The 25,131-nt window shown below is 50.3% G+C and overlaps 1 protein-coding gene across 3 annotated transcripts in view; it reads right to left on the bottom strand.

The window, feature by feature from the left end:
• The window catches only part of LOC138447680 (adhesion G protein-coupled receptor E1-like), a 908,650-nt gene that overhangs the window by 759,520 nt on the left and 123,999 nt on the right, over positions 1-25,131 (bottom strand). For all 3 annotated transcript variants that reach the window (XM_069603943.1, XM_069603945.1, XM_069603944.1), the window contains one exon: positions 20,195-20,515. In XM_069603943.1, coding sequence (XP_069460044.1) covers positions 20,195-20,515 — 321 coding nt within the window. The remainder of the gene's footprint in view (positions 1-20,194; positions 20,516-25,131) is intronic.

Here is a 25,131-nt window from a genome sequence, read left to right as displayed (position 1 = left end):
TCTAGAGATTGGTCTCTGTCCTGACTTACAGAAGTTAGTATTTTATTTTTGCAGAACAGAACTTTTCTTGGAGTGTCCCTTTTGAGGAATGCTTCACAGCGTAATGCAGCGTGGTGATCCGACCGGGTGTATGTATCCCGTCAGTTAGCACACTGTATTAAGCTGCACAACTGGTAAATCTAACCCAACGTCTCGGCTCGAGCCCCCACTTTGTAAGAGGATTCAATTCAGCACTACAGCCAAGTTAACGCCTAGTCTAGAATACTGAATGAAAACCCATATTGATATATCTTTAGGTCCAGTTCATGCGTTCTGGATGACTACCCCTATATAACACCCCTCTCTTGGAATCCCCCTGACCCCACTGAGCCAAGAAGTAGTTCTGTTTTGCAAGTTTAAAAGGTTTATTTGATAATTTAAAATAGATATATATATCACGCTTTATAATAAATTAATAATTGAATAGCACACTGGTAAATAGGAACAAAAGTATAATGTGGTATAAAATGCTTTATAGAGTTCAAATGGATGCAAGGTTGAATGAATGAAATGCAGTATAGAAATACTCAATATGATTTCAACAAAACAATGTAATCACTTTTCTCTGGCAATTCCCTCCCCCCCCCTTGATGCAAGGCAAGGAAATGGAAGGAAACACACAGTTCTCAGAAATGCAATCAAATGTGATTCAGTTCAATCCCAGCAAGCTTACAGAAAACAGATAGGAGTTTTGAAAACACAGGCCCAAATGCTTTGATATGTGCTAGCAATGGATGAGAAATATGCTGGAAATGCTTTTTAATTCCCTTTCAGAGGTTCAGGGTGAGTGGTATCTAGTTAATATTAGTCCAGGCTCACACTAGCAATGAGGCAGGGATAGTTAGCAGGTTAAACGAATTTCTGGCAAATGGAAAGCCAGCAGCAGCAGTTTTTTACATGTGAAGAAATTGCAAATCGCGGCAAAATTCGCGGATGCGCCGAGCGCTATTACAGAGGAACCGCAAGGACTATCTCTACCGTTTTGGGGTCCTAGGAAAGCCTGGGATCTCAGCTTCAAAATGAAAGTTACTGCAAGTCTCTAGCCCAAACGGTCGCGGAGATATGAGCGAATTAATAAAGGTCGTTTTTGGTTTTGCCAATTTCAAAAGCTCAAAATGACAAGTGCAGTTTGCAACTAGAAATGACAGGTGACAGCTAGGAGGCAGTTCTACTTAGGTTAAATAGATTGAATTAGATGAATTTAAACTAAGAGATTTGTTCTGAGTTTTGCTAAGTACTCACAAGAGATTTTGAACAGGAAAGCGACTTGGTCACGATCTTCAGTCTGGTCAGGTCTTTCCGGATTCTGCTCACAGCGCCTGGTCTGGTCTCGGCTAGGCACAGCACTGCTTTCTCTCTGGTATGGTCTCTGCTAGGCACAGCACTGCTTTCTCTCTGGTCTGGTCTCTGCTAGGCACAGCACTGCTTTCTCTCTGGTCTGGTCTCTGCTCTGGATAGATTGAAGTCTCTAGTTTGGCTTTCTGGAGTTTGATGGAGGTAAGTATGGATTTTTCCGGCAGGGCTTCCAGCGGCAGATGAAATTGAATGTCCCTATGTGTCCTGACTCTCTGCTTTTATCTGTTTCTTGAGAATGGGTGTGTGTGTTGCATCACTAGACTTGCCTCTCTCACCTGTCATTGGTCAAATTTTCATTCCTTACTTGATTGGGGGAATGAAATGAAGTGTCATCATGATGAGGTCTGTTTATGATACAGAGAACCCACCCCTGTCAACTTTACACACAATCTATATCTGACCTAAAAACATATTTGCACAGGTACACATTTGTTTAAAATTACATATACATGGTGTGGCTGAATTTAGCCATGTCTATGTCCAAATCTGCTCATTCTAGGAGCTCGCATTCAAAGAGTGTACATAATTGACTTTTTAACTGCTTTTTCAATTTCCGACATGGACCCAACTTTACATACATGTGTGCAGGGGGTGGGGACATTAACTGATGAAGTTTCAGATTTTTAACATGCACACCTTTATAGTAATATCCACTTTTCCGCTAAAACCCCCCTGAACATACCACCGGTTCCTACCACGTCTTAAACTGTGGGCAGAAAAATCACAAGAATTATGGTATCATTTATAAAATGTTCACATGTCCGCACTATGAGTTATCCACCTTTTTATAAAACCATATCCTTGCTGCAGGGGTGTGTCTTTTCAGGTCACATGGTACAGAAACCAGTCTTTCCAGTTTCTGCCAAGCCAGCTTGCTTCTCACAGGCAGTGCCCCTCCCAGCTTCTCCAGGAGGAAGCCACTTTTTACGACGTCTGTAATAAAAACCTTTGCCTGAGTGGAGAGGGCTTTGTTCACTCTCTGGCAGAGCACAGGAAATTCCATTATCAGATAGGTGGCATATCCTTAGTGTGGGCAGCAAAAGGAACATTGGCCTGGGAACATAGTTGTGACTCAAGTTTCACTCCTGATGGGATCCGTTGCTAGGCAAAATCAAGTTCCTTAAGCCAGACCTTCAGCTAACTTTTTGTTGCTTTTAAAATAACTTGTAATTTTACACATGCAGCTAGAATGCTGATTCTAAGTGCAAAACTATGACATTTAAACAATTACAACCTATGTGACACTCAAAAGTAGGTCACTCAGTCAATTTAACATTTTCGATTTTGGTGGTTTTAAATCCAGTTTCAGTTAGGCTTAAGCTGCTGACTCCATAGCATTTTTGTTATAAGCATTGTTTTTGGGCTCTTCATTTCCCAGATTTTGTAGGCACACAAAACTCCATTCTGCCAAATGTCTGCTGGTGTTCAGTGAATATTTTGCACATGTTGCAAGGTTTGAAATAGGCATTTTGGCTTGCCTTCAGAAAAACACACAGTGGGTTTTAAAACGCCGGCTTTTGGATAGTGGTGAGTACTGGTACTGCACCCATTTTTGGGATTTTCTTGGATTAATGCATTCTAAACAGGAATGGTTCTTACATGGTAGTAAATCCTGGCTTAACATTGTTTTGATGGGGCTCCTTACAGTAAGATCGTTATGTGGAACCCCACAAAAAGGGTTGAATCTTTAAAGTGGTCCAATGAGTCACGATTTCAGCAACTTTTTGACATCAGTAAAAGTGGATTTTGTTAACAAAGACCTTTCTTTACCCTGGTGGGTGGCAAGTTAGGTAACCATTTTGGTGTGCGCACAACTGCGCAGCTTTCCTGGATTTCGGCGCACATGTGGGTTTTCCGCCATCTTGAATTTCCTAAGCCCACAGCACCAAAAGTTGTAGCAGGGTAGCTTAAACGTGGGTCAGGACACCCTACAGTAAGATGAGGACACAGGGGAGATTAGAATCAAGGATAGAGAGCAGGTCTTCACGGATATTCAGGAGAGCAGTGTCTCTTTAACTCATTTAAATGAATACAGAGCAAGAAATGTGGTTCTGAAAATTTAGCCATAGTTGCAACTGGGTAACAGAGCACATACGAGAGAACACGGTTGACTGATTCTCAACGCTCAGTTTTTGCAGAATCATTCACAGCAACATTGGGAATTTCGATATTCATGATGGGGGCAGCGGATGTTGAACTCCAAACGCTGAAAGAAGCCCACACCTGGAGAGAAGGCAGGTGGTTAGGGTTTAAGATGGGGTGTCGGTTGTTGAATTTTGAAACTGAGGACCTTCCAGAAAACAACAGGTAACAGTTGATGAGGGACCACAGTGGAGCGGACTTACATCTTCCTCACCATCTTTTAAGACTCTTATACAATTGACTCAATGGATAGTGGAACAATCATTGTTAGCCTTCTTGATAGAGAGTGCTCCTTTTTTCTTGACTACCTTTATGTGATCCTGATGTTCAAAGAGCAGACCATCCAGGACTTGGGCAGTTTGAAATGCATCTGCACTAGTGCTTCCTGCCTGTACCCTCCTTTGCAACCAATGTATTGATTGAAAGCTCATTGAAGTTCCACTTCCATCTCCTTCCCCCAGAAGCTCAATGTCTCCAGAGCTCTGGTCCTCTCTATGCTGGACTACTGCAACATCCTCTTTCTCTGTCTCACGCTTTCCTCCCTATTCCCCCACAGCTAATCCAGACAAGGTCTGCAAGACTTATCCTTGGCCTCAAGCCCAGGGACTGTATCTCTCCAGCCCTGACATCTCTTCACTGGCTCTTGGTGGCTGAAAGCATCAAATTCAAGACCCTCTGCATCATCCACAAGGCCTTCTGGGGCCTGTGGTCACACTATGTGCAATTTTGCCTCCCTAAATACTCCACTGTTAGAGCCATATGCTCCTCTAACTCCAACTCTTTGACTATCAAATGCTTCTCCAAGCAGATAGTATCGGGGCGGGGGGGGGGGGCAGGTTTCAATCTTCGGCTGATGCCTCCCTTTGGAACAACCTCCCTGCCCCTCTCAGACTTGAGCCAGACCACCTTAAATTCTGGAAACTGCTCAAAACTCTGCTCTTCTCTACCTCTTTCTCTTCCATGTTAATCACCCAAATGCCGCTCTGAAAGGTGGCCTGATCCTCATGAATCTCACAGGATTCTAGGCCCTTCTTCCCAGTCAACACCAGCACCCTCCCCCCTCTAAAACACAGCCCTTGCGGGCCCCTGCTTGGCAGCTCTGCATCTCACCCTTGGGAGTTGCCTGCTCCAGCACTTGAGGTTCTCCTCCTTGGCTCCCCATAGCACTTCCCTCCCGGTCACTCCACCAGCGAGTGTCCACTCACTGCCATTGCACGCCCGAATGCCGCAAGGCCTAGTAGGACCATGACTTTATATTCACTGTTTTTGCCATTGTTATTATCTCCCCTGTACCCTTCTCCTTTACTTCTCCTTTAGCCATGTGGTGCTTTGAAACACATTTCTGTTGTATAGTCACCTAACAAATGGTCAATAAAATACATAAATAAAATAAAATAAATGGAGAATGTTTTTCTAAATGTAGAACGGCAACTTGGGTTCTTTGAGAGACGGCTCCCTGATTAGCATGGCCCTGAGCTGAGCAGGTCTGGAGTATTCTATCACTCACTACTACCGTTTCCTCCAGTGCTGTTTTCTTCCATGGGCCTACTGGGTGGGTCAAACTGCTCATTAGAAATGTTTTTTCTACATGCAATACCCAAACATTTCATCCCAAATCCCTTTGGAAGTTTCCGAATGCTGGGCCACATAACACATTTTGCGGTAAATCAGCAGTGAATCAGTGTACTGCATTGTTTCTTGGACTCCACAACGACAGAATACGTATGAGCAACCTGCAGAGACGTGTGGCCCACATTTTCTGAGGCCACGTTGCAAACCCCATTTTTAACCTTTATCCATAACCAAGTGAGATGGAACACATGACTATTCTTACTCTGTGCACAAGGAATGGATGTGAAACCATAGCTCTTGCACATGTTAGGGCTAAATTGGTTACAGATAGTGGAGAACTGTTGTCAAATAACTGGTGGAATGACCAAAGAGATAGCGGTGTCACACGATTTAAGCCTGATACAGTACTGTTATCTCGCAAGATCATAAGTCACCCCAACAAGATCCTGAATACTATGGGTGAAACCCAAATATTTGCGTTATTCTCTACCTAAAGCTCAGTTGAAGCATATGCTATCAGTGGGGCAGAGGCTGTGGTGGTTCTAGGCCAGAATTTTCTATGGTCCTCACTATGAGGATTGCCCAAGGATGGGTGGCACAAATGAATGCACTGGTGCACACACTCAGATTCGCAGACATTTGAGACATTTGAGATGCCGTTTCTCCTTCTTAATGAAATCAAAGCAGCAATGCCACAAGTAGGTACCAAACAAATGTATTTAATAAATATGTGGCGTTTTTAATTGCTAGTTATTTGTGTTTACTTGTCGTTGATAGTGCCATCAGCAGGTATGTCAGTATGAACAAATGAGGGCAAATAGAATGGCCAAAATGTTTCCAGAATTTGACCCTGAAGAACACACCTATGATGGTTTTATTTATTTGTTACATTTTAAAGTGCCTAAACCCAAGAGCATCAGGGCGCTATTAAGGAAATGAGTTACACACAAAGACATCAAAACCTGGGGGAGTTTGGGTCAGGGAGCTAACCTCACACGCAGCACATTTCTACTGTATATGTATATAGGGGCCTTCAGGAACGGTCAGTAAGCTTCCTCTGCCCTGAAGGCCAGGGGGGGAGTGCATTCCAATATTGCACTGCCACTGCCGGGAAGCTCGAGCCGCCTCCTCTGACTTTCTTGAAGGCAAGTAGAGAAGGAGCGACACGAGTGTCAGCCAGGGAAGCCCCACAGCGACAAAAGATCTGAGGGGAGGAAACCTGCAAAAGGCAAAGTTTGCGAGTTTGAGAACTGCTTGGGTACCGAAGGCAGAGTGCTGTACGAGCAACATCCTTAGAGAAGGAAAGAGAGACAAGCTTATGGTGATGACGCGACCACAAAAACTTGTTGTAAGCCACATACGCTCTGGATTACGACAGAGTTCATAATTCATCCAGAAGGACAATATGGAAGATGGGTCACCGGAGTAACGATAGACGCTAAGGAAACGTCAGAGACTAACAAACCCAGAGCGAACTGAGGCCCCGGTAACATTATCCCAGAGATTCCAAGGCAACAGGGAGAACGGGAGGCCCGGCAAGCTGCCCAGTGATCGTTATGTGACTACTCATACTGCTCCGAGTCAAAACAAAGTGAGCACAATTTGAACAGTAAGAAACTGGAATGATGGCAATGAGAGGAAGCCGAATGGAATAAAGATTAAGGGAGAAATTGAAAGACAAAAGACTGGGGAGAAAGGCTGAGATTTATATATGCCTAAAGACAGAGACTATAAAGAGAAAGAATACAAGAGAATCCCAAGAGGGTGAGTTCTAGAGGCTGGATATCACTACCCTGGGAAAAGGGGAAAACAACCCTTTTTTGCAGAGGGAAAGGACAGAACCAAAGTTACGTCAAAATCATTAATATGGATCAAAGCATTCATCAAGGTCAAAGAATCCAATTCTTGAGAAAGAACAAAAGTATAATGAGATCTTGAAAGGAGTCACAAACGACTATTTAAAAACCACCTATTAAGAAGAACCATGAAGAATAGATTCGCGAAAAGCAAAGACTAGGAGATCCGAGTAATTCTCCTGTCCTGTCTTTAGTTGTTAGAATAGTTGTAGGGTCAGTTTTGACTTTGGGACAGCCACAGATGAGTGACAAGCACCTTAGTTAGTTTGATACGCAGGGAACACCCCATAGCTATAGGGAAAGTTAGACGCTATCCTTACTCTTTAATAAACACGTCATTGAAAATGTCCTCCAAGAGTCTGAGTCCTCCGAATGACCTGCCATAATATGTGATAAACATGATTAGAATTATACACTTGTTTTACTGAGCAAACTACGTTATCACAACTTACAATAACCAGATAATGTATGTTCTGATAGACAGTTATCATTCCAAGATGAATGGCCTGGTACAGGTTATTATACTATTTGGAAATACCCTTATGAGGAAGACAAATAGCTCTAATGTTGGTTCCTTTCTGCTTTGCATGAAATCAAAGCGTATTTCGGTAACATAAGAATGATCACACATCTTTATATTTGATGAAGGTATCTGTGATAAAAGGGGAGAATGCTTCAATCACTAAACACATAATGCCCCTGGGCTTGCTGCACACTTATTTTTTCACAAGAGTTACCTAAGTATTCAAGTGTTTGTAAGCATGAAATATATATTCTGATGAGAGCAGCCTCATCATATGGATGTAGGAAGAAAAACGGTGAGACAGCTGTCAATCCAGGGATGTCCTGATTTTGTTTCAATACAGAACTATTTCTTCTCCTGTATGAAGCCAGCCTCTCATGGCGTGGTGAGCCTCACGTAAATTTAGTGTGTAACACATGCCCTGTCCCCAATGCAGATATCTTAGAGAAGTAGATGAATCCACTGGAGCTGATTAAGCTGACCTGGAACACTGCACCGAGATCAACAGCAAAATACACATTTCAGCGCACCTCTCCTTCAGTGCTCTATGCCCCAGTCCTCTTTCTTTGTTTCCCACATGCCTGGAATTCCCTTTATATTACTCGACTCTTCAGGCATGTCCTGAACGTCTCGGTTTCCCACAAAATCTGAAGACCCACGTGGTTTGCTTTTCTTTCTTAAACTCTGGCTTTGGATTTTCTTTTTATATGGTCCACTCGCTGTTTTATTAACAGCAAGATATTCTATGGTCATTGGGCACTCTATTAACTCAGTTAATACAACATAACAGCGACTTGGAATTGAGGTAAGATTTTAGAGTGCAGCAAATCTGAAAGTATTGTCTGCTATTTAGGATACTAGAATACTTCTCTTAATTGCTCTTCATCTGTCAGGCAAGTTGGCCCCGGCTGCTAAGACCTAGCAAATATTAAAGGGGATTCTGGGTTACGGAAGACATCCCTGATATCCACATTTCCATTTGATGAAGTTTAATAAAATACTTTATGCCAGACTGGGAGAGCAATCTAGCAGCAAAGAGAGTGTTTTTATACGTTTAACCCAATCAACACTTTGAGGCATAAAGGCAGGCGAATACATTATTACGTGATTTTCGATGCATTTATGTATGTGATTTATAGCATGAAAATCTGCCTCGGAAGCAACAGAAGCACGCATGGGGTTACTGGTAGTTTGCAGCGGTAGCAGAGAAGATTTGATGGATATGTGGACCAGTGAAAAGGGGGCCTCTGGAGAGGGGATTAGGGTTGAGTGCAGGGGCACCAAGTAAGTGGGTGCTCTGGATCCTGGGCGCCTCCGGGAAGACAATCTGCACTAAATCTAACTATACTTTGAATAGAACATCCTGATTATTTCCTCACCGGTACCTGTGAGAAACCTGGGTGTGTTCTCACTCTATTCCTCATGGATCCTTTGTGCAGTTGGCTCGGGAAAGGCCATTGCTCTTGGATCCCAACCCTGGGGGTGGACAAGCGAGGAAGAATCACCTGGGGGGGAGGGTACGCAGGGATTGGGAGTGGGATGTTCTTGGGAGAGACATGGTATCCCCTTTTCTTCTACTAATGACCAACCCAACTCTTTCCTCGTCTTTACGGGGTATTATGAATCAATTCCCCTGACTTTGTCATACATAACTGCAAAAAGTACCAAGAGTACTGAGATGAGGAAGAGATGAGGAAGAGGCATACTGGAGTAATGAAGACTAGTCTCTTGCCCGACTCTGCTACTGGGACAAGGAAGAGGCCTGCTGAGAGCAGTAGAGGTCAGGCAGGGCTAATTGTGAACTCGCCCCTGCAGCCTGTTAAAGGGCTGCAGGTGTACACAAATCCCCACCAAATGAGTATAAGGGAGGGAATGGTGACAGTAGCAGAGGCTGTGAATTTGTAGCAGATTAGAGGCCAAGAAGAATAGCGAGGACCTCTCTGTGTGTATCACGCATATGATTCAGAGAAGAGTGGCCCAGGATCTGGGGCTCTGTGGAACCGAAGGAAGTGTGAAATGGGAGCCATGGTGGAAGGCTGCTCGTTTTTCTATTGTTCGAGGCGCTCGTTCTCCTGGAGTTAGAATCTGACCGAGGAGTGCCTGAGGTACAGGAGGTGGAGCCCTGAAGCAAATACCCGAAGGCCAAAGATCTGCGCTGCATGAACTTGCATCAAAGCAACCGGTCAGTTTCTAGACAAACAGAAACCTGGTATGTGAGTGTTTGATGCTACACGTAAGGATAATTTGTATCAGAGGGGTCGCGTGAATGAAAGGCACGTTTTTGAAGGTCTCCATAGAGTCCGTACGAACTGATGAACATTACGATTTGTTCAATCGTAAAGCAGGAGGAGAAGGAGGGTGAGACAGGCCCAGCAAGTCCCACCAGTGGAGCCAGTGGTACCACGTAGGCAGCCACCAATCCCTTGCGTCAGAGCCAGCCCATTCAATCTAACCCCTGAGCAGATCCACACCCTGTCCCGGTAGGACTGGGACACCATCACCAACATAGTGTACATGATACACAACAACATCGTCAGCCTGATAGAAATCCGCACTGCCATCCCCCCTCTACTGAAGTTAGTGTCTGTGCTCCACTTCCTGGCCACAGGCACCTACCAGCACCCAGTGGGGCAGCTGCATGGCATATCACAACCTCTCTTTTCACACATGCTGACCCAAGTGCTGGATGCCCTCCTGAAGCACGCAAGCACCCACATATCCCTACCACGGACTGCCCAGGAGCTTGCTGACACTAAAGTTGGCTTCCACGCACTGGCAGGCATGCCCAATTGCGTTGGTGCCCTCAACTGCACCCAGGTAGAATTGGTGGTCCCTCATGCCATAGAGGCGGTGTACCGCAATCGTAAGCAGTACCACTTCATCAATGTGCAGATGGTATGTGACTCTAGCAAGATCATCATATATTGTTGTGCCCGATATCCCGGATCCACACATGATGCCATGGTGCTGCGTAACTCCTCGCTACCCCATTACGTGGAACGACATGCTGGACGACGTGTCTGGCTGCTTGATAAGTTGCCTGACAGGCCCATGGCAGTGCAGTGGTGGTGTCAGATGGGGGGATGCATAATCCAACTTGGTGTGAATTGGGGGGATGCATAATCCACCTGGGTGTGAATAGGGTGGGGGATGCATAATCCACCTGGGTGAGATTGGGCGGTGAGTGGATAATGCACATACCGCTAAACACTGTTGCCCTGAACATCCCAACCTGAACATGACACATCAGTGCCATACATAAGACCAACGCTGCACAGCAATGACAATATGCCAGACGCACAAGCAGGCCACCATGGGACTGTCAAGCGATGGATGACAAAACATGAATACACCTGTGACAATGCCGCTAGTGGCAATACATGAAGAGTGCCATACAACGTCAGTATGGGTGGCAAGACATGGTTTCGCATCCACACTAAATCTGCATCAGCATGCAAGTGAACACCTTGCATCATCTGGACACTGCAATCCACACCAGCAGACCATATTACAGTACACATTGCATCAAATGAGCCTGTGTGCATACATCCAGGGACATGTACATGTCAACACCAAATAGCTGCAGCCATGGCAGTGATTTCAAATGTTTTCAGGTCAGATATTGACTTACACATACCTCATTGTGCTCATTGTGCTCCCATGCAGGTGATGGTGGCTATCCCTTGAAGCGTGGCTACTTACCCCTGTACGGAACCCGCAGAACAGGCACAATGATTAGTACAATTGGGTTCATACCCATACCCGTGTAGTGATTGAGCAGACCTTTGGCCTGTTGTAGCAGATTAGAGGCCAAGAAGAATAGCGAGGACCTCTCTGTGTGTATCACGCATATGATTCAGAGAAGAGTGGCCCAGGATCTGGGGCTCTGTGGAACCGAAGGAAGTGTGAAATGGGAGCCATGGTGGAAGGCTGCTCGTTTTTCTATTGTTCGAGGCGCTCGTTCTCCTGGAGTTAGAATCTGACCGAGGAGTGCCTGAGGTACAGGAGGTGGAGCCCTGAAGCAAATACCCGAAGGCCAAAGATCTGCGCTGCATGAACTTGCATCAAAGCAACCGGTCAGTTTCTAGACAAACAGAAACGCGGTATGTGAGTGTTTGATGCTACACGTAAGGATAATTTGTATCAGAGCGGTCGCGTGAATGAAAGGCACGTTTTTGAATGTCTCCATAGAATCCGTACGAACTGATGAACATTACGATTTGTTCAATCGTAAAGCAGAGTGAATACTTTGTTACGGCATGGTCACATGCGGATAAAAGCACGCTTTCGAAAGTCTCCGAACGCTGGGCACACATAAAGGCCAATTATAAAGACATATTACAATATGTCGCAAATTGAACAAAGACAACAAAGCTACTTACCTTGCAACCATTACACATTACTGAAGTTCCAAACGAAAAATAATATTGAAACCATAAATCTGCACACTTCTGAGCACTGCACTGAAGGAAAATCCTTACTTCTGTCTGCTAATTGCTAAAGTGAAGGAAATTTACATTGCAAGCAACATTTAAATATGTCATATCTACAGAACAATTAATTATAATTACAAAGAAGACAATGAATAATGAACTATGAAGTGAGTTCAACTTTAAACCAGGCCAGCAACCCAATGTGCATTATTTCCCAAAGTTAATGGAACATTGGGCATATGAACTTTTAGAACTGCTAATTTCAAACAAAACCTTTAGTGGTACAAAGACCAGTAATGAGCAGAGGGTGCAAGTGTGGCACAGAACAGTTAGGAAGCACCCTCATATTAATACATCATTGAAATTGTATCTTGGGGAAGGATCCCTGAGATTGGATCTGTTTATTTGTCCGGGGTTCGGTGCCCCAGGAAATTTTGTGTTTTCAACTGTCTTTTGGAAATTCGGGAAGGGAACCGTGAGCATTGGGCAAACCTATATTACTTTGGAAATCAAGGCAATCTTAAGACTTTTTATAAGAACGGCTTTATTCTTGGGGAAGGGATCTGAAAGAAAGATGAAAGCTGAGCCAAACTACGGACTTTATATTGAACACTGTTTTGTTGGTTACAGACATCCCTACACTTTGTATATTATTAGTTGTAATGGCTAGTATAGGTTTTGGACACAGACAGATTCCTAAGTTGAACTTGTTGACTTTGACTTTCCTTACTTTTGGTTTGCTAGTGAAATCCCACCATAATACAGGGCAAGATAGGTTGTTTCTCCATCCTGACATTAAGTTAATGAAAGTGCTTGTTTTGAACTTTGAATCTGTTGTCTGAATCTTACTCCAATTGTCTCCAATTGTTCTGACTGTCTCAATGTTCCTTGAAGAATAAGTTATTCAGAAGCTTTTCTAGGTGTAGGATGGAAGGGGTCAATCTCATCTGTGTTGGTTATGTGGTCTAGGAATAGGGTGTATTGCAGAACAAGGTCTGTTACCTGTTTGCTTCTCCTTTGTAGTTCCTTGTGTCCATTCTGGTGATGTCATGGCTTCTGCTGCAATTTGTGGCGGCCTTCAGAGATGCTGTGGTTCTTGGCTAGATAGAGGGTGTTTTGTTTGTGACTGCCTGGTGGGTGGTGCAGGTTGTCTTAAACATGATGGGCCTCATTACGAGCATGGAAGTAATGAAAAAAGGAAGGCGGAATGGTATTACCGGCATCGCTAACGGGTCTGGGCCATTACGAGCTGAAAACCCTTCAATACCGCCACCGCCCATACCGTGCCCCTTCTTTCTGCATGCGCGCGTACACGCACCCTTCGCGGCGGAAATACGGGGATGCTGCTAACAGGAGGGCATCACAAGTTACGCGGACATGCACTTACCGGCATCTCGAAGTCAGTGAATAGGGCCTGCACGATGGCAGCAATACAGGCATCGCGGACCACACGTAAATAGCAGCCTGCAGTGTAGCCAACTGCCAAAGGTGCACACAATCACCACAGGTGGAGTCAATGGAGCCTGTCCCAGTACAAAAGGAACACATTCACACACCACACCCCTTCCTACACCAAAAGGATCCCACTAGCTGTTGCAATCCTGGGTCTGGAGGACATGCCTGTACTGCTACACCAGCAACAATAACTACAGCAACAACAGGCAGCACAGAGAAGACGCAGGAGGAGAAGGAGGGTGAGACAGGCCCAGCAAGTCCCACCAGTGCAGCCAGTGGTACCACGTAGGCAGCCACCAATCCCTTGCATCAGAGCCAGCCCATTCAATCTAACCCCTGAGCAGATCCACACCCTGTCCCGGTAGGACTGGGACACCATCACCAACATAGTGTACATGATACACAACGACATCGTCAGCCTGATAGAAATTCGCACTGCCATCCCCCCTCTACTGAAGTTAGTGTCTGTGCTCCACTTCCTGGCCACAGGCACCTACCAGCACCCAGTGGGGCAGCTGCATGGCATATCACAACCTCTCTTTTCACACATGCTGACCCAAGTGCTGGATGCCCTCCTGAAGCACGCAAGCACCCACATATCCCTACCACGGACTGCCCAGGAGCTTGCTGACACTAAAGTTGGCTTCCACGCACTGGCAGGCATGCCCAATTGCGTTGGTGCCCTCAACTGCACCCAGGTAGAATTGGTGGTCCCTCATGCCATAGAGGCGGTGTACCGCAATCGTAAGCAGTACCACTTCATCAATGTGCAGATGGTATGTGACTCTAGCAAGATCATCATATATTGTTGTGCCCGATATCCCGGATCCACACATGATGCCATGATGCTGCGTAACTCCTCGCTACCCCATTACGTGGAACGACATGCTGGACGACGTGTCTGGCTGCTTGATAAGTTGCCTGACAGGCCCATGGCAGTGCAGTGGTGGTGTCAGATGGGGGGATGCATAATCCAACTTGGTGTGAATTGGGGGGATGCATAATCCACCTGGGTGTGAATGGGGTGGGGGATGCATAATCCACCTGGGTGAGATTGGGCGGTGAGTGGATAATGCACATACCGCTAAACACTGTTGCCCTGAACATCCCAACCTGAACATGACACATCAGTGCCATACATAAGACCAACGCTGCACAGCAATGACAATATGCCAGACGCACAAGCAGGCCACCATGGGACTGTCAAGCGATGGATGACAAAACATGAATACACCTGTGACAATGCCGCTAGTGGCAATACATGAAGAGTGCCATACAACGTCAGTATGGGTGGCAAGACATGGTTTCGCATCCACACTAAATCTGCATTAGCATGCAAGTGAACACCTTGCATCATCTGGACACTGCAATCCACACCAGCAGACCATAGTACAGTACACATTGCATCAAATGAGCCTGTGTGCATACATCCAGGGACATGTACATGTCAACACCAAATAGCTGCAGCCATGGCAGTGATTTCAAATGTTTTCAGGTCAGATATTGACTTACACATACCTCATTGTGCTCCCATGCAGGTGATGGTTGCTATCCCTTGAAGCGTGGCTACTTACCCCTGTACGGAACCCGAGGAACAGGCACAAAGATTAGTACAATTGGGTTCATACCCGTACCCGTGTAGTGATTGAGCAGACCTTTGGCCTGTTGAAGGCACGGTTCCGCTGCCTCAGCAGGTCTGGTGGAGCACTCCTTTACGACCCTGAGAAGGTGGGAAAGATCACCATGGTCTGTGTCATGCTGCCCAACATGTGCATCCGGGTGAGGAAGATGAGGATGATGATGCCGGAGGACCAGCACCCCTGGCAGTTTGCGATGCACAAGATGGCTGTGCTATGCTGCCAATCAGTGATTGACCATTTCTTCTGAACCACAGGGATGCAGATGGATCTGTGCTAGTACTACACTGGGCACTGGGATGTTGCGGACATGGACACAGGGTGTGTTGGGAGTTGGGCACTGTGCGCTGTCATGAATTGAATAAACACACAAGAAATGAACAATGTCCAGTCATGATATGATTTTTGACACAATGGGTGTATTGAAATTCTAACAATATTGTTCTCCATCCCTCTACCTCACACACGCGCTCCACCCGCTCCCCAAAACCCCAAACACCCCATTCCCCTCCAACACCCCATACCCCCAACACCCCATACCCCCAAACACCCCCCAAACACCACCAACACCACCTCCCCCTCACCCATTGTCATCCCACACATGATGTGCCATTCGTGAGTTTAGCAAGGTGGCAATTAGCACATGCAGGGTGGTTCTGCTATTTCTGGCTTCTCTTCGGGTCTGAGGGCAGCATGTCCATGTGGCGTGCGCTGCGCCTGGTCATGCGTACAGGACTCGAGGGAGTTGAGCTGGCAGGTGTGGTGGATGGGGTCAAGGTGGATGGCTGTGTGACCGCCGGCGCAGGTTGCTGCTGCTGCATATGCTCTAGTATCCTGCCAAGGACCTGTGTAACCACAGCCAAACTGTCTCTGATGGCAACAATGTTTGAGTTCATGTCCATTATAGAAGCCGCATTTGCCTCCCGTATCTCACAGTGGGTCTGTTCTCGCTCTGCCACATACTGCCATACCAGTTCAATAATGCAGTCCTGGCAGGCCTCTACCCTGGTCAGGTTACGCTCACCTGGCTCCCACAGGGGCGTCGATCCGAACTGGACAGCTGCCGCCTCCACTAATGTGACGTGTAGTGCTGAGATGACAGACTGGACTGGCCCACCCAGCTTGGTTTGCTTGGCCCGTAGGAGTATTCTTCTGTAAATGGAGAAAGGGAATTAACCATCCGTGGAGTTGAGAGTTAACCCCCACCTCCCCCTGCTGTTCTCCCCACTGATCGCCTCTAATGTCCCTTCTTAAAGTCTCACCTGATGGTTTGGAAGGGTGAGCTCTTCATCCTGCATCGAGCGCAGGGGCGCGTAGATAACCAGTTGCTTCACTGGTTAGAAGGAATTGGTGAGTTTCAGAACATTGTAGTTCGTAAGAGTTCAAATGTCTGACTTTCACTCTTGTCCGATTCCTTGCAGTTTGCAGCTTGACCCCAGCGAAGAGTTCCTCGCGGTAGCTGACGAGTTCAGGTAAGGATTTGTCTTATCCAACACAGTTCAATAAAGTAATGCCAGAATGTAACCTGTTGCTTTCTCCCTTATTCAGGTGCGGAAAGAAAATATGAAGTTTCGGGGAATAATGTCTCCTGCGGTAAAATTAGGTAATTCTATTGTGGTGAGAAGGATTCCCCTTGTTTGTCCCTTTGTCTCACCTTGTTGTCCTTTTGTTCCCCTTAGGGGCTAGGGTTCGGCAAGGATGCAATGGAGACTGCACCAACCAATGAAGAGGAATAGTACTCCCGGCAGTAAATCAGGTAAGTCTATGGGGGGTAGTTACGATTGGCTATGTTTATTCCCTTGGCTCACCTTTGCTGTTCTTGTGTTCTCCTTAGGTGCCGGAGTGCAGTGGGAACGTGCAGAAGGATGCGGTGGATCGTGAGGATGCTGCAAAGGCCGGCGAGTTCAGCGCGGCGCTGCAGCAGGCGAGGCGGCGCGCGTAAAATACTTCTTTCTTCCAGCTCGAAGGCGCGGTGGATCCAGAATTCAGGTAAGGACCAAAGGTATTGCTCTTGTTCTAACCTTTTCTCCTTCTGTTCCCCCCTTTTTGTAGGAGCTGTAGACTCGAGACGGGCGTGGCAGAAGACTGGATGCAGGCTTGCAGACACGGTGAGCGTTACGCTGCTGGATGCAGAATAACGCGAAGCGTGTGCTGCTCTTCGGGCGTGGTGTAAATAGCCTCCAAAGTAGTCCCAGGTAAGTATTCCTCCCCAACCCCACCCGAGTAAAAAATAGTCCTTAGGTAAAATAGTCCCTTCCAAGTCTCATTTGGCTTGGAGCTCTTGCAGCATTGTCTGCATCAGGTAAGTTTGCAGCATGGTCTGCATCAGGTAAGTTTTACTCTATGAACCTGGCGCCTATGGCGCCAGGACTGACTCTCCATATGAGCCTGGCACCATAGGTGCCAGGACCGCACCCAAATAGCCCCTAGCAGGGGTTTTTGGGCTTGCTCAAAATAACTTGATGCCTGCTTCTGGGGTTGCTGGACCTGGTCTGGGTCCCCGGGGGTAGGCATCATGACAGGTCAGGCGGGCCTCCATGTCGGTGGGGGATGTGGAGGTGGATGGTTCAGTGGCAGGGTGGGCCATTGCTGGACTGCCCTCTGAAGTGGTGGACAGATGCGGACTCACCAGTACAACGGGATGTTCCTGCGTGGGGCATGTTGGTGTGCCCTGTGTGGAGTGCAGGGGGGTGGCCATGGGGACATACTATATGGATGTTGTTTTCCATGTCTACGAATTCCTCAGCTTGGCTATCCACGTTTCTGAGGGGGGCAATGGCTGCTACCTCCCCTATGGAACTTGTGGCAGCTGACAGCGTTCCTTCACCCTCTGCCTCTGCAGGAGTTGTCGACTCCATTGTGGGTGTTTCGTCGGCTGGTGTTGTCTCCTTCTGTGCTGGCGTGGCCTGTACTGCTGGCCCGTGTTGCGCTCTGGGCGTTGGTGTGGCCCTGGAGGTGGAAGGTCGAGTGCCTTCATGTCTGGCCCTAGATCCCTTTGAGGATGTACTGGCCTTTGGGCAGACTCCTGCCCTTCACTTTCTGCACCTGTGCCTGTGAGGGAACAAGAGATGCAGGCCTTCAGTGATGGTGGTACGTGAAAGATGCATGATTTGGTGCTGTTCAGTATTTCACATTTCATGCATTGCTTTCTTGTAGATGTGACGCTCAGGTTACTAGCAATGTGGGGGGGCCATATTGGCATACGCCGTGGACTCTCCTTTCTGGACTGATGTGTACTAGGTGGCATACCATTGTATTGCAGTTTGCCTGATGTGTGACATGTGATTGATCCCTGTGTGTTGGGTGTTTGTGTGTAATGGGATTGGTACGCGGCATGCATTTATTTGTGCCAGGGTTTGGGCCACCATCTGGACATGGATCTGAATATGTGTGTGTGATGGGCCATACATTGCTTTGGTTCACTTTCACATCTATTGCTCTACGCCATGCTTTGGTTATCTGGGGTTTGTGGGGACACTCACCTCCATCTCCCGATCTCGGCACTCCCGTCTCCATTTCTCCAAAGCCCTCAATCGGTTCCATGTTGATCATGGTGCTACACGTCTCCTCCCATCTCATGAATTTGGTGGGTGAGTGCTCCCTGCCGCCTGTAGCCATGGCCTCCCTGCGGTTGGCTGCAAGTATGTTGCGCACCCGGATGTCGTCCCACCTTTTCTTGCAGTCCTTTACTGAGCCGGTGGTGGTGCCAACCGCAGTCACCTTCTGTGCCACTTCCTCCCAAATTTTCTTTTTGCGCAGTTGTGCTTCACATTTGAGGTTATTGGCTAACACCTCATCTGCATGGCCTGCCAGTGTATCCGCCAGCATATTAAGCTCCTCGTCGGAGAAGCGCTTCCTGCTCTTGCGGGGGGTGGACTTACGGGTAGCCTTGGACATTATGGGTTTATTGGGCCTACTCTCCACTCTGTAGAAGTGCTGTGTTATGAGGATTGCAATGGATTGTGTTTTTAAAGATGGTCGCCGGCGCATTTCCCGTTCCGGCGCAATGACATTACTTCCGGGTCCGGTATTACGAACCCGGTATTTGCATGATGTTATTACCGGGTCTGTTATTAAGGGGTTGCTCCTGGATGGAGGCGGTATCGGCGGGTCCCGTCATGGCGCTATTGTGGGTTCGGGGGTTCTTTAGCTGCATGGCGGGGCAGCCATTACCGGCATGGGTGTTCCCGCGTGCTCGCACACTCGTAATCAGCCGCTATTAGCGGCGTCAAGGGTACACAGACACGCAAATCACACTATGCCGGTAATGACTGCGTTTTTCTGCGTTTCTCGAAATGAGGCCCGATGTGTGCTTGGAAGGGTATTCCGTGCAGCTCCTTGTCAATCACTTTCATCCCTCATATGTCAGACTGCATCTATTTCCCACTCTCTCTGCCTATCATATTCTCTCTCTTTTTCTAATTTCATTTTACCTAGACATCTTTGTATTGTGCCCCCCTCTTGTTTCTCCCCTCTCTCCATAAATGCTTTCACCATCCTTCTCCTTTACTCATTCTTCTAATTAATTCACCCTTTCCTTCTATTCTGACTCAACACCAAGTCCTTTGCAATCCCCATCAGCACTTCAACAGATTGTTCTACTGCGATAGTGTGTAAATAAGTGTCAATCCATCTTAACACTGCTTGGTCTGATCCAGTTACCTCTATTATCAATTAAGGGGTCGGCACTCAAAATCCCAAACTCAAAACAGCGCTGTCGAATCTGTGAGACACGTACCCAACAGGAGACTGCAAGGCCTGTACTCACTCATGTAAAGTACTAGGTGATCTTTATATTCAGTACTTGGGTAATCAGGTCCATGAACTAGATACAATCAAAAGTCTCTGTTTTTTGGCAGCGTTGTATGAATACTGATAGTACATCCCTGCATTGAGCACTGTATAGGATTTGGCAGGTGCTGCTGAAACATTTGAAAACCTAGGAGGAACCAAGAATTGAAGGACATGTGTTCAAATGACAGATGTTTTAGCATAATGTTTTATGATGAAATAGAGTTTGAAGGTTTTGATGACTAATGATTAATTAAATAAGGGTTTATGCCGGAAATACTGGGGCAAATGTGAAGAGTTATCAAACACTGTGGACCTAGAGCAGCATTTGTAGGGAACATTATAAAAGCAAGATATACAATTTTAACTGAGCCACAAACCACTCAGTACCTGTGCAGATGACCCCGGCTTCTTCACCTTGACCACAGTTATGACTCATCCAGCCCCTGTGCTGGCAGTCCCACAGGTAGGACTCATTGCCTCTGCAAACCACATCATCCAGAACGATGCTTCCATTACCCCGGCCAAAATAGGCTAATCCAAAAGCATTGGTGGCGGTTCCACAGTTAAGCTGCCGGCATACGACACCTGCATCAATCAGGTCCCAGTCATCATCACATATTGTCCCCCAGGCTCCTGCATAGAAGATCTCAACTCGGCCTGTACACCTTCCATATCCACCAGCGAGGCGTAGGTCCAAGTCTGCTGCAGCTGTTCAAGAGGTAAGAAGATGGTAGAATGTCAGCAAACAAAGCAAGCTAGTGCCAATCTAAGGCTGTGCCAAAAACATTAATCTAATCTCTACTGAATATTTTTCTGCCTCATTCTTCATTGACTGCTGAATATGAACATCTTTGCAAATGAAAAAAATCACATGAAAAAAGCACACCAGTATATTTAGGGGGAGATTCATGGAACAAACGTGCGCCGAAAATCTTCGCGCAAGCAGGCGCAAGCAGGCGCAAGCGGAAAAAAACAGGCGATTCATGGAAGTCCCTGCGCGTGTACACCTCGGGATGTGCGCCAAACCCGTGCATGGCGCACAAGTCACTGCAACATCCCGAAAGGCGTGCGCGACGCGCACAGTGAAAGCGCACAACCTCGGCGCATACACCAGAAAGTGGGCGGGACACGGGGCGTAACGTGGGGAACAACGCGCGAAAATAAGGGCGTAACTGGGGATGTACTGCAGGGAAGCAGACGGAACGCCCACACGCACTCGAACCACACGTATTCATGGAATCGAATAGTGCAAAGCCACGCACAGCCAAAGACACGCACAAGCTGAAACACGTCCGCCACACGAAGGCAGGCGGTAGAGTCCCAGCGCATCACAAAAGTGGCAACATACAGCAATTGGGCCTGTGCGAGCGGGGTAGTGTATTTCGGGGGCGCGCGGGAAGTTACACACGCGATTGAGCTGGGTACATGTATTTCGGGGGCGCGCGGGAAGTTACACGCGATTGAGTGGGGTACGTGTATTTCGGGGGCGCGCGGGAAGTTACACAGGCGATTGAGCGGGGTATGTGTATTTCGGGGGTGCGCGGGAAGTCACACGCGCGATTGAGCGGGGTACGTGTATTTCGGGGGCGCGCGGGAAGTTACACACGCGATTGAGCGGGGTACGTGTATTTCGGGGGTGCGCGGGAAGTTACACACGCGATTGAGTGGGGTACGTGTATTCCAGGGGTGCGCGGGAAGTTCCACACGCGATCTCATCAGGGTACGTGCATTACAGGGGTGCGCCGGGAGCAGCACATGTGAATTGCACGTGTGGGTCCTCCCAGGTGTTCCCTCTACACCATCCACGGCCCCTGCAGGTGGCTCACACCACAGGGGCCTACCCAGCACATGTCCTGCAGGCACCCCATCCACCATGGCCATGCCCACCAGCCAACCCACATGTCAACTTGCACCACTGGCCACCAATGCATGTCCCCCTGCACCCCCAGCCACCAGGGGCACCTGCCAGCAGGCCCCCACCCATGTCGAACTCATGTTCCCCACCACCCCCACCCCCAGCACTGTGGGGCACCTGCCAGCAGGCCCCCACCCATGTCCAACTCATGTCTCCCAGCACCCCCACCCCCCAGCACTGTGGGGCACCTGCCAGCAGGCCCCCACCCATGTCCAACTCATGTTCCCCACCACCCCCACCCCCCAGCACTGTGGGGCACCTGCCAGCAGGCCCCCACCCATGTCCAACTCATGTTCCCCACCACCCCCACCCCCCAGCACTGTGGGGCACCTGCCAGCAGGCCCCCACCCATGTCCAACTCATGTTCCCCACCACCCCCACCCCCCAGCACTGTGGGGCACCTGCCAGCAGGCCCCCACCCATGTCCAACTCATGTTCCCCACCCCCCCACCCCCCAGCACTGTGGGGCACCTGCCAGCAGGCCCCCACCCATGTCCAACTCATGTTCCCCACCACCCCCACCGCCCAGCACTGTGGGGCACCTGCCAGCAGGCCCCCACCCATGTTCAACTCATCTCTCCCAGCACCCCCACCCCCCAGCCACCAGGGGCAGCCTCCACCAGGCCCCCACCCATGTCTCCCAGCACCCCCACCCCCCCAGTCACCAGGGGCAGCCTCCACCAGGCCCCCACCCATGTCTCCCAGCACCCCCACCCCCCAGGGGCAGCCTCCACCAGGCCCCCACCCATGTCTCCCACCACCCCCACCCCCCAGCCACCAGGGGCAGCCTCCACCAGGCCCCCACCCATGTCTCCCAGCACCCCCACCCCCCCAGTCACCAGGGGCAGCCTTCACCAGGCCCCCACCCATGTCCAACTCATGTCTCCCAGCACCCCCACCCCCCAGCCACCAGGGGCAGCCTCCACCAGGCCCCCACCCATGTCTCCCAGCACCCCCACCCCCCCAGTCACAAGGGGCAGCCTCCACCAGGCCCCCACCCATGTCTCCCAGCACCCCCACCCCCCAGCAGTGCAGGGGCAGCCTCCACCAGGCCCCCACCCATGTCTCCCAGCACCCCCACCCCCCAGCCACCAGGGGCAGCCTCCACCAGGCCCCCACCCATGTCTCCCAGCACCCCCACCCCCCAGCAGTGCACGGGCAGCCTCCACCAGGCCCCCACCCATGTCTCCCAGCACCCCCACCCCCCAGCCACCAGGGGCAGCCTCCACCAGGCCCCCACCCATGTCTCCCAGCACCCCCACCCCCCAGCAGTGCAGGTGCAGCCTCCACCAGGCCCCCACCCATGTCTCCCAGCACCCCCACCCCCCAGCCACCAGGGGCAGCCTCCACCAGGCCCCCACCCATGTCTCCCAGCACCCCCACCCCCCAGCAGTGCAGGGGCAGCCTCCACCAGGCCCCCACCCATGTCTCCCAGCACCCCCACCCCCCAGCCACCAGGGGCAGCCTCCACCAGGCCCCCACCCATGTCTCCCACCACCCCCACCCCCCAAGCACTGTGGGGCACCTGCCAGCAGGCCCCCACCCATGTCCAACTCATGTTCCCACCACCCCCACCCCCCAGCACTGTGGGGCACCTGCCACCAGGCCCCCACCCATGTCCAACTCATGTCTCCCAGCACCCCCACCCCCCAGCACTGTGGGGCATTTGCCAGCAGACCCCCACCCATGTCCAACTCATGTTCCCCACCACCCCCACCCCCAGCAGTGCAGGGGCACCCACCACCAGGCCCCCACCCATGTCCAACTCATGTTCCCCACCACCCCCACCCCCCAGCACTGTGGGGCACCTGCCAGCAGGCCCCCACCCATGTCCAACTCATGTTCCCCACCACCCCCACCCCCCAGCACTGTGGGGCACCTGCCAGCAGGCCCCCACCCATGTGCAGCTCATGTCTCCCAGCACCCCCACCCTCCAGCCACCAGGGGCAGCCTCCACCAGGCCCCCACCCATGTCTCCCAGCACCCCCACCACCCCAGTCACCAGGGGCAGCCTCCACCAAGCCCCCACCCATGTCTCCCAGCACCCCCACTCCCCAGGGGCAGCCTCCACCAGGCCCCCACCCATGTCCCCCACCACCCCCACCCCCCAGCCACCAGGGGCAGCCTCCACCAGGCCCCCACCCATGTCTCCCAGCACCCCCACTCCCCCAGTCACCAGGGGCAGCCTCCACCAGGCCCCCACCCATGTCCAACTCATGTTCCCCACCACCCCCCAGCACTGTGGGGCACCTGCCAGCAGGCCCCCACCCATGTCCAACTCATGTCTCCCAGCACCCCCACCCCCCAGCCACCAGGGGCAGCCTCCACCAGGCCCCCACCCATGTCTCCCAGTGCCCCCACCCCCCTGTCACCAGGGGCAGCCTCCACCAGGCCCCCACCCATGTCTCCCAGCACCCCCACCCCCCAGCCACCAGGGGCAGCCTCCACCAGGCCCCCACCCATGTCTCCCAGCACCCCTACCCCCCAGCAGTGCAGGGGCAGCCTCCACCAGGCCCCCACCCATGTCTCCCAGCACCCCCACCCCCCAGCACTGTGGGGCACCTGCCAGCAGGCCCCCACCCATGTCCAACCCATGTCTCCCAGCACCCCCACCCCCCAGCACTGTGGGGCACCTGCCATCAGGCCCCCACCCATGTCCAACTCATGTTCCCCACCACCCCCACCCCCCAGCAGTGCAGGGGCACCCACCACCAGGCCCCCACCCATGTCCAACTCATGTTCCCCACCACCCCCACCCCCAAGCACTGTGGGGCACCTGCCAGCAGGCCCCCAACCATGTCCAACTCATGTTCCCCACCACCCCCACCCCCCAGCACTGTGGGGCACCTGCCAGCAGGCCCCCACCCATGTCCAACTCATGTCTCCCAGCACCCACACCCCCCAGCACTGTGGGGCACCTGCCAGCAGGCCCCCACCCATGTCCAACTCATGTTCCCCACCACCCCCACCCCCCAGCAGAGCAGGGGCACCCACCACCAGGCCCCCACCCATGTCCAACTCATGTTCCCCACCACCCCCACCCCCAGCACTGTGGGGCACCTGCCAGCAGGCCCCCACCCATGTCCAACTCATGTTCCCCACCACCCCCACCCCCCCAGCACTGTGGGGCACCTGCCAGCAGGCCCCCACCCATGCCCAACTCATGTTCCCCACCACCCCCACCCCCCAGCACTGTGGGGCACCTGCCAGCAGGCCCCCACCCATGTGCAACTCATGTTCCCCAGCCAACATGTCATCACAATCTAGATCCCTGGTCCCTATGGTCAGCCTCCAAATGCAAAACACCCATCCGAGTATTGCATCCACCCACTCATAATTTGCAATTACATCACAGAACACCAATTGCAAGTTCCGAAACAAACACATTTCCCTCACATACACCCAATGG

The sequence above is a fragment of the Ambystoma mexicanum genome, chromosome 3q, assembly GCF_040938575.1.
Source record: "Ambystoma mexicanum isolate Mex_15411 chromosome 3q, UKY_AmexF1_1, whole genome shotgun sequence".
Classification (NCBI taxonomy): domain Eukaryota; kingdom Metazoa; phylum Chordata; class Amphibia; order Caudata; family Ambystomatidae; genus Ambystoma; species Ambystoma mexicanum.
Note: the sequence above shows the minus strand (reverse complement) of the source record. Positions and strands in the feature narration are given on the sequence as shown.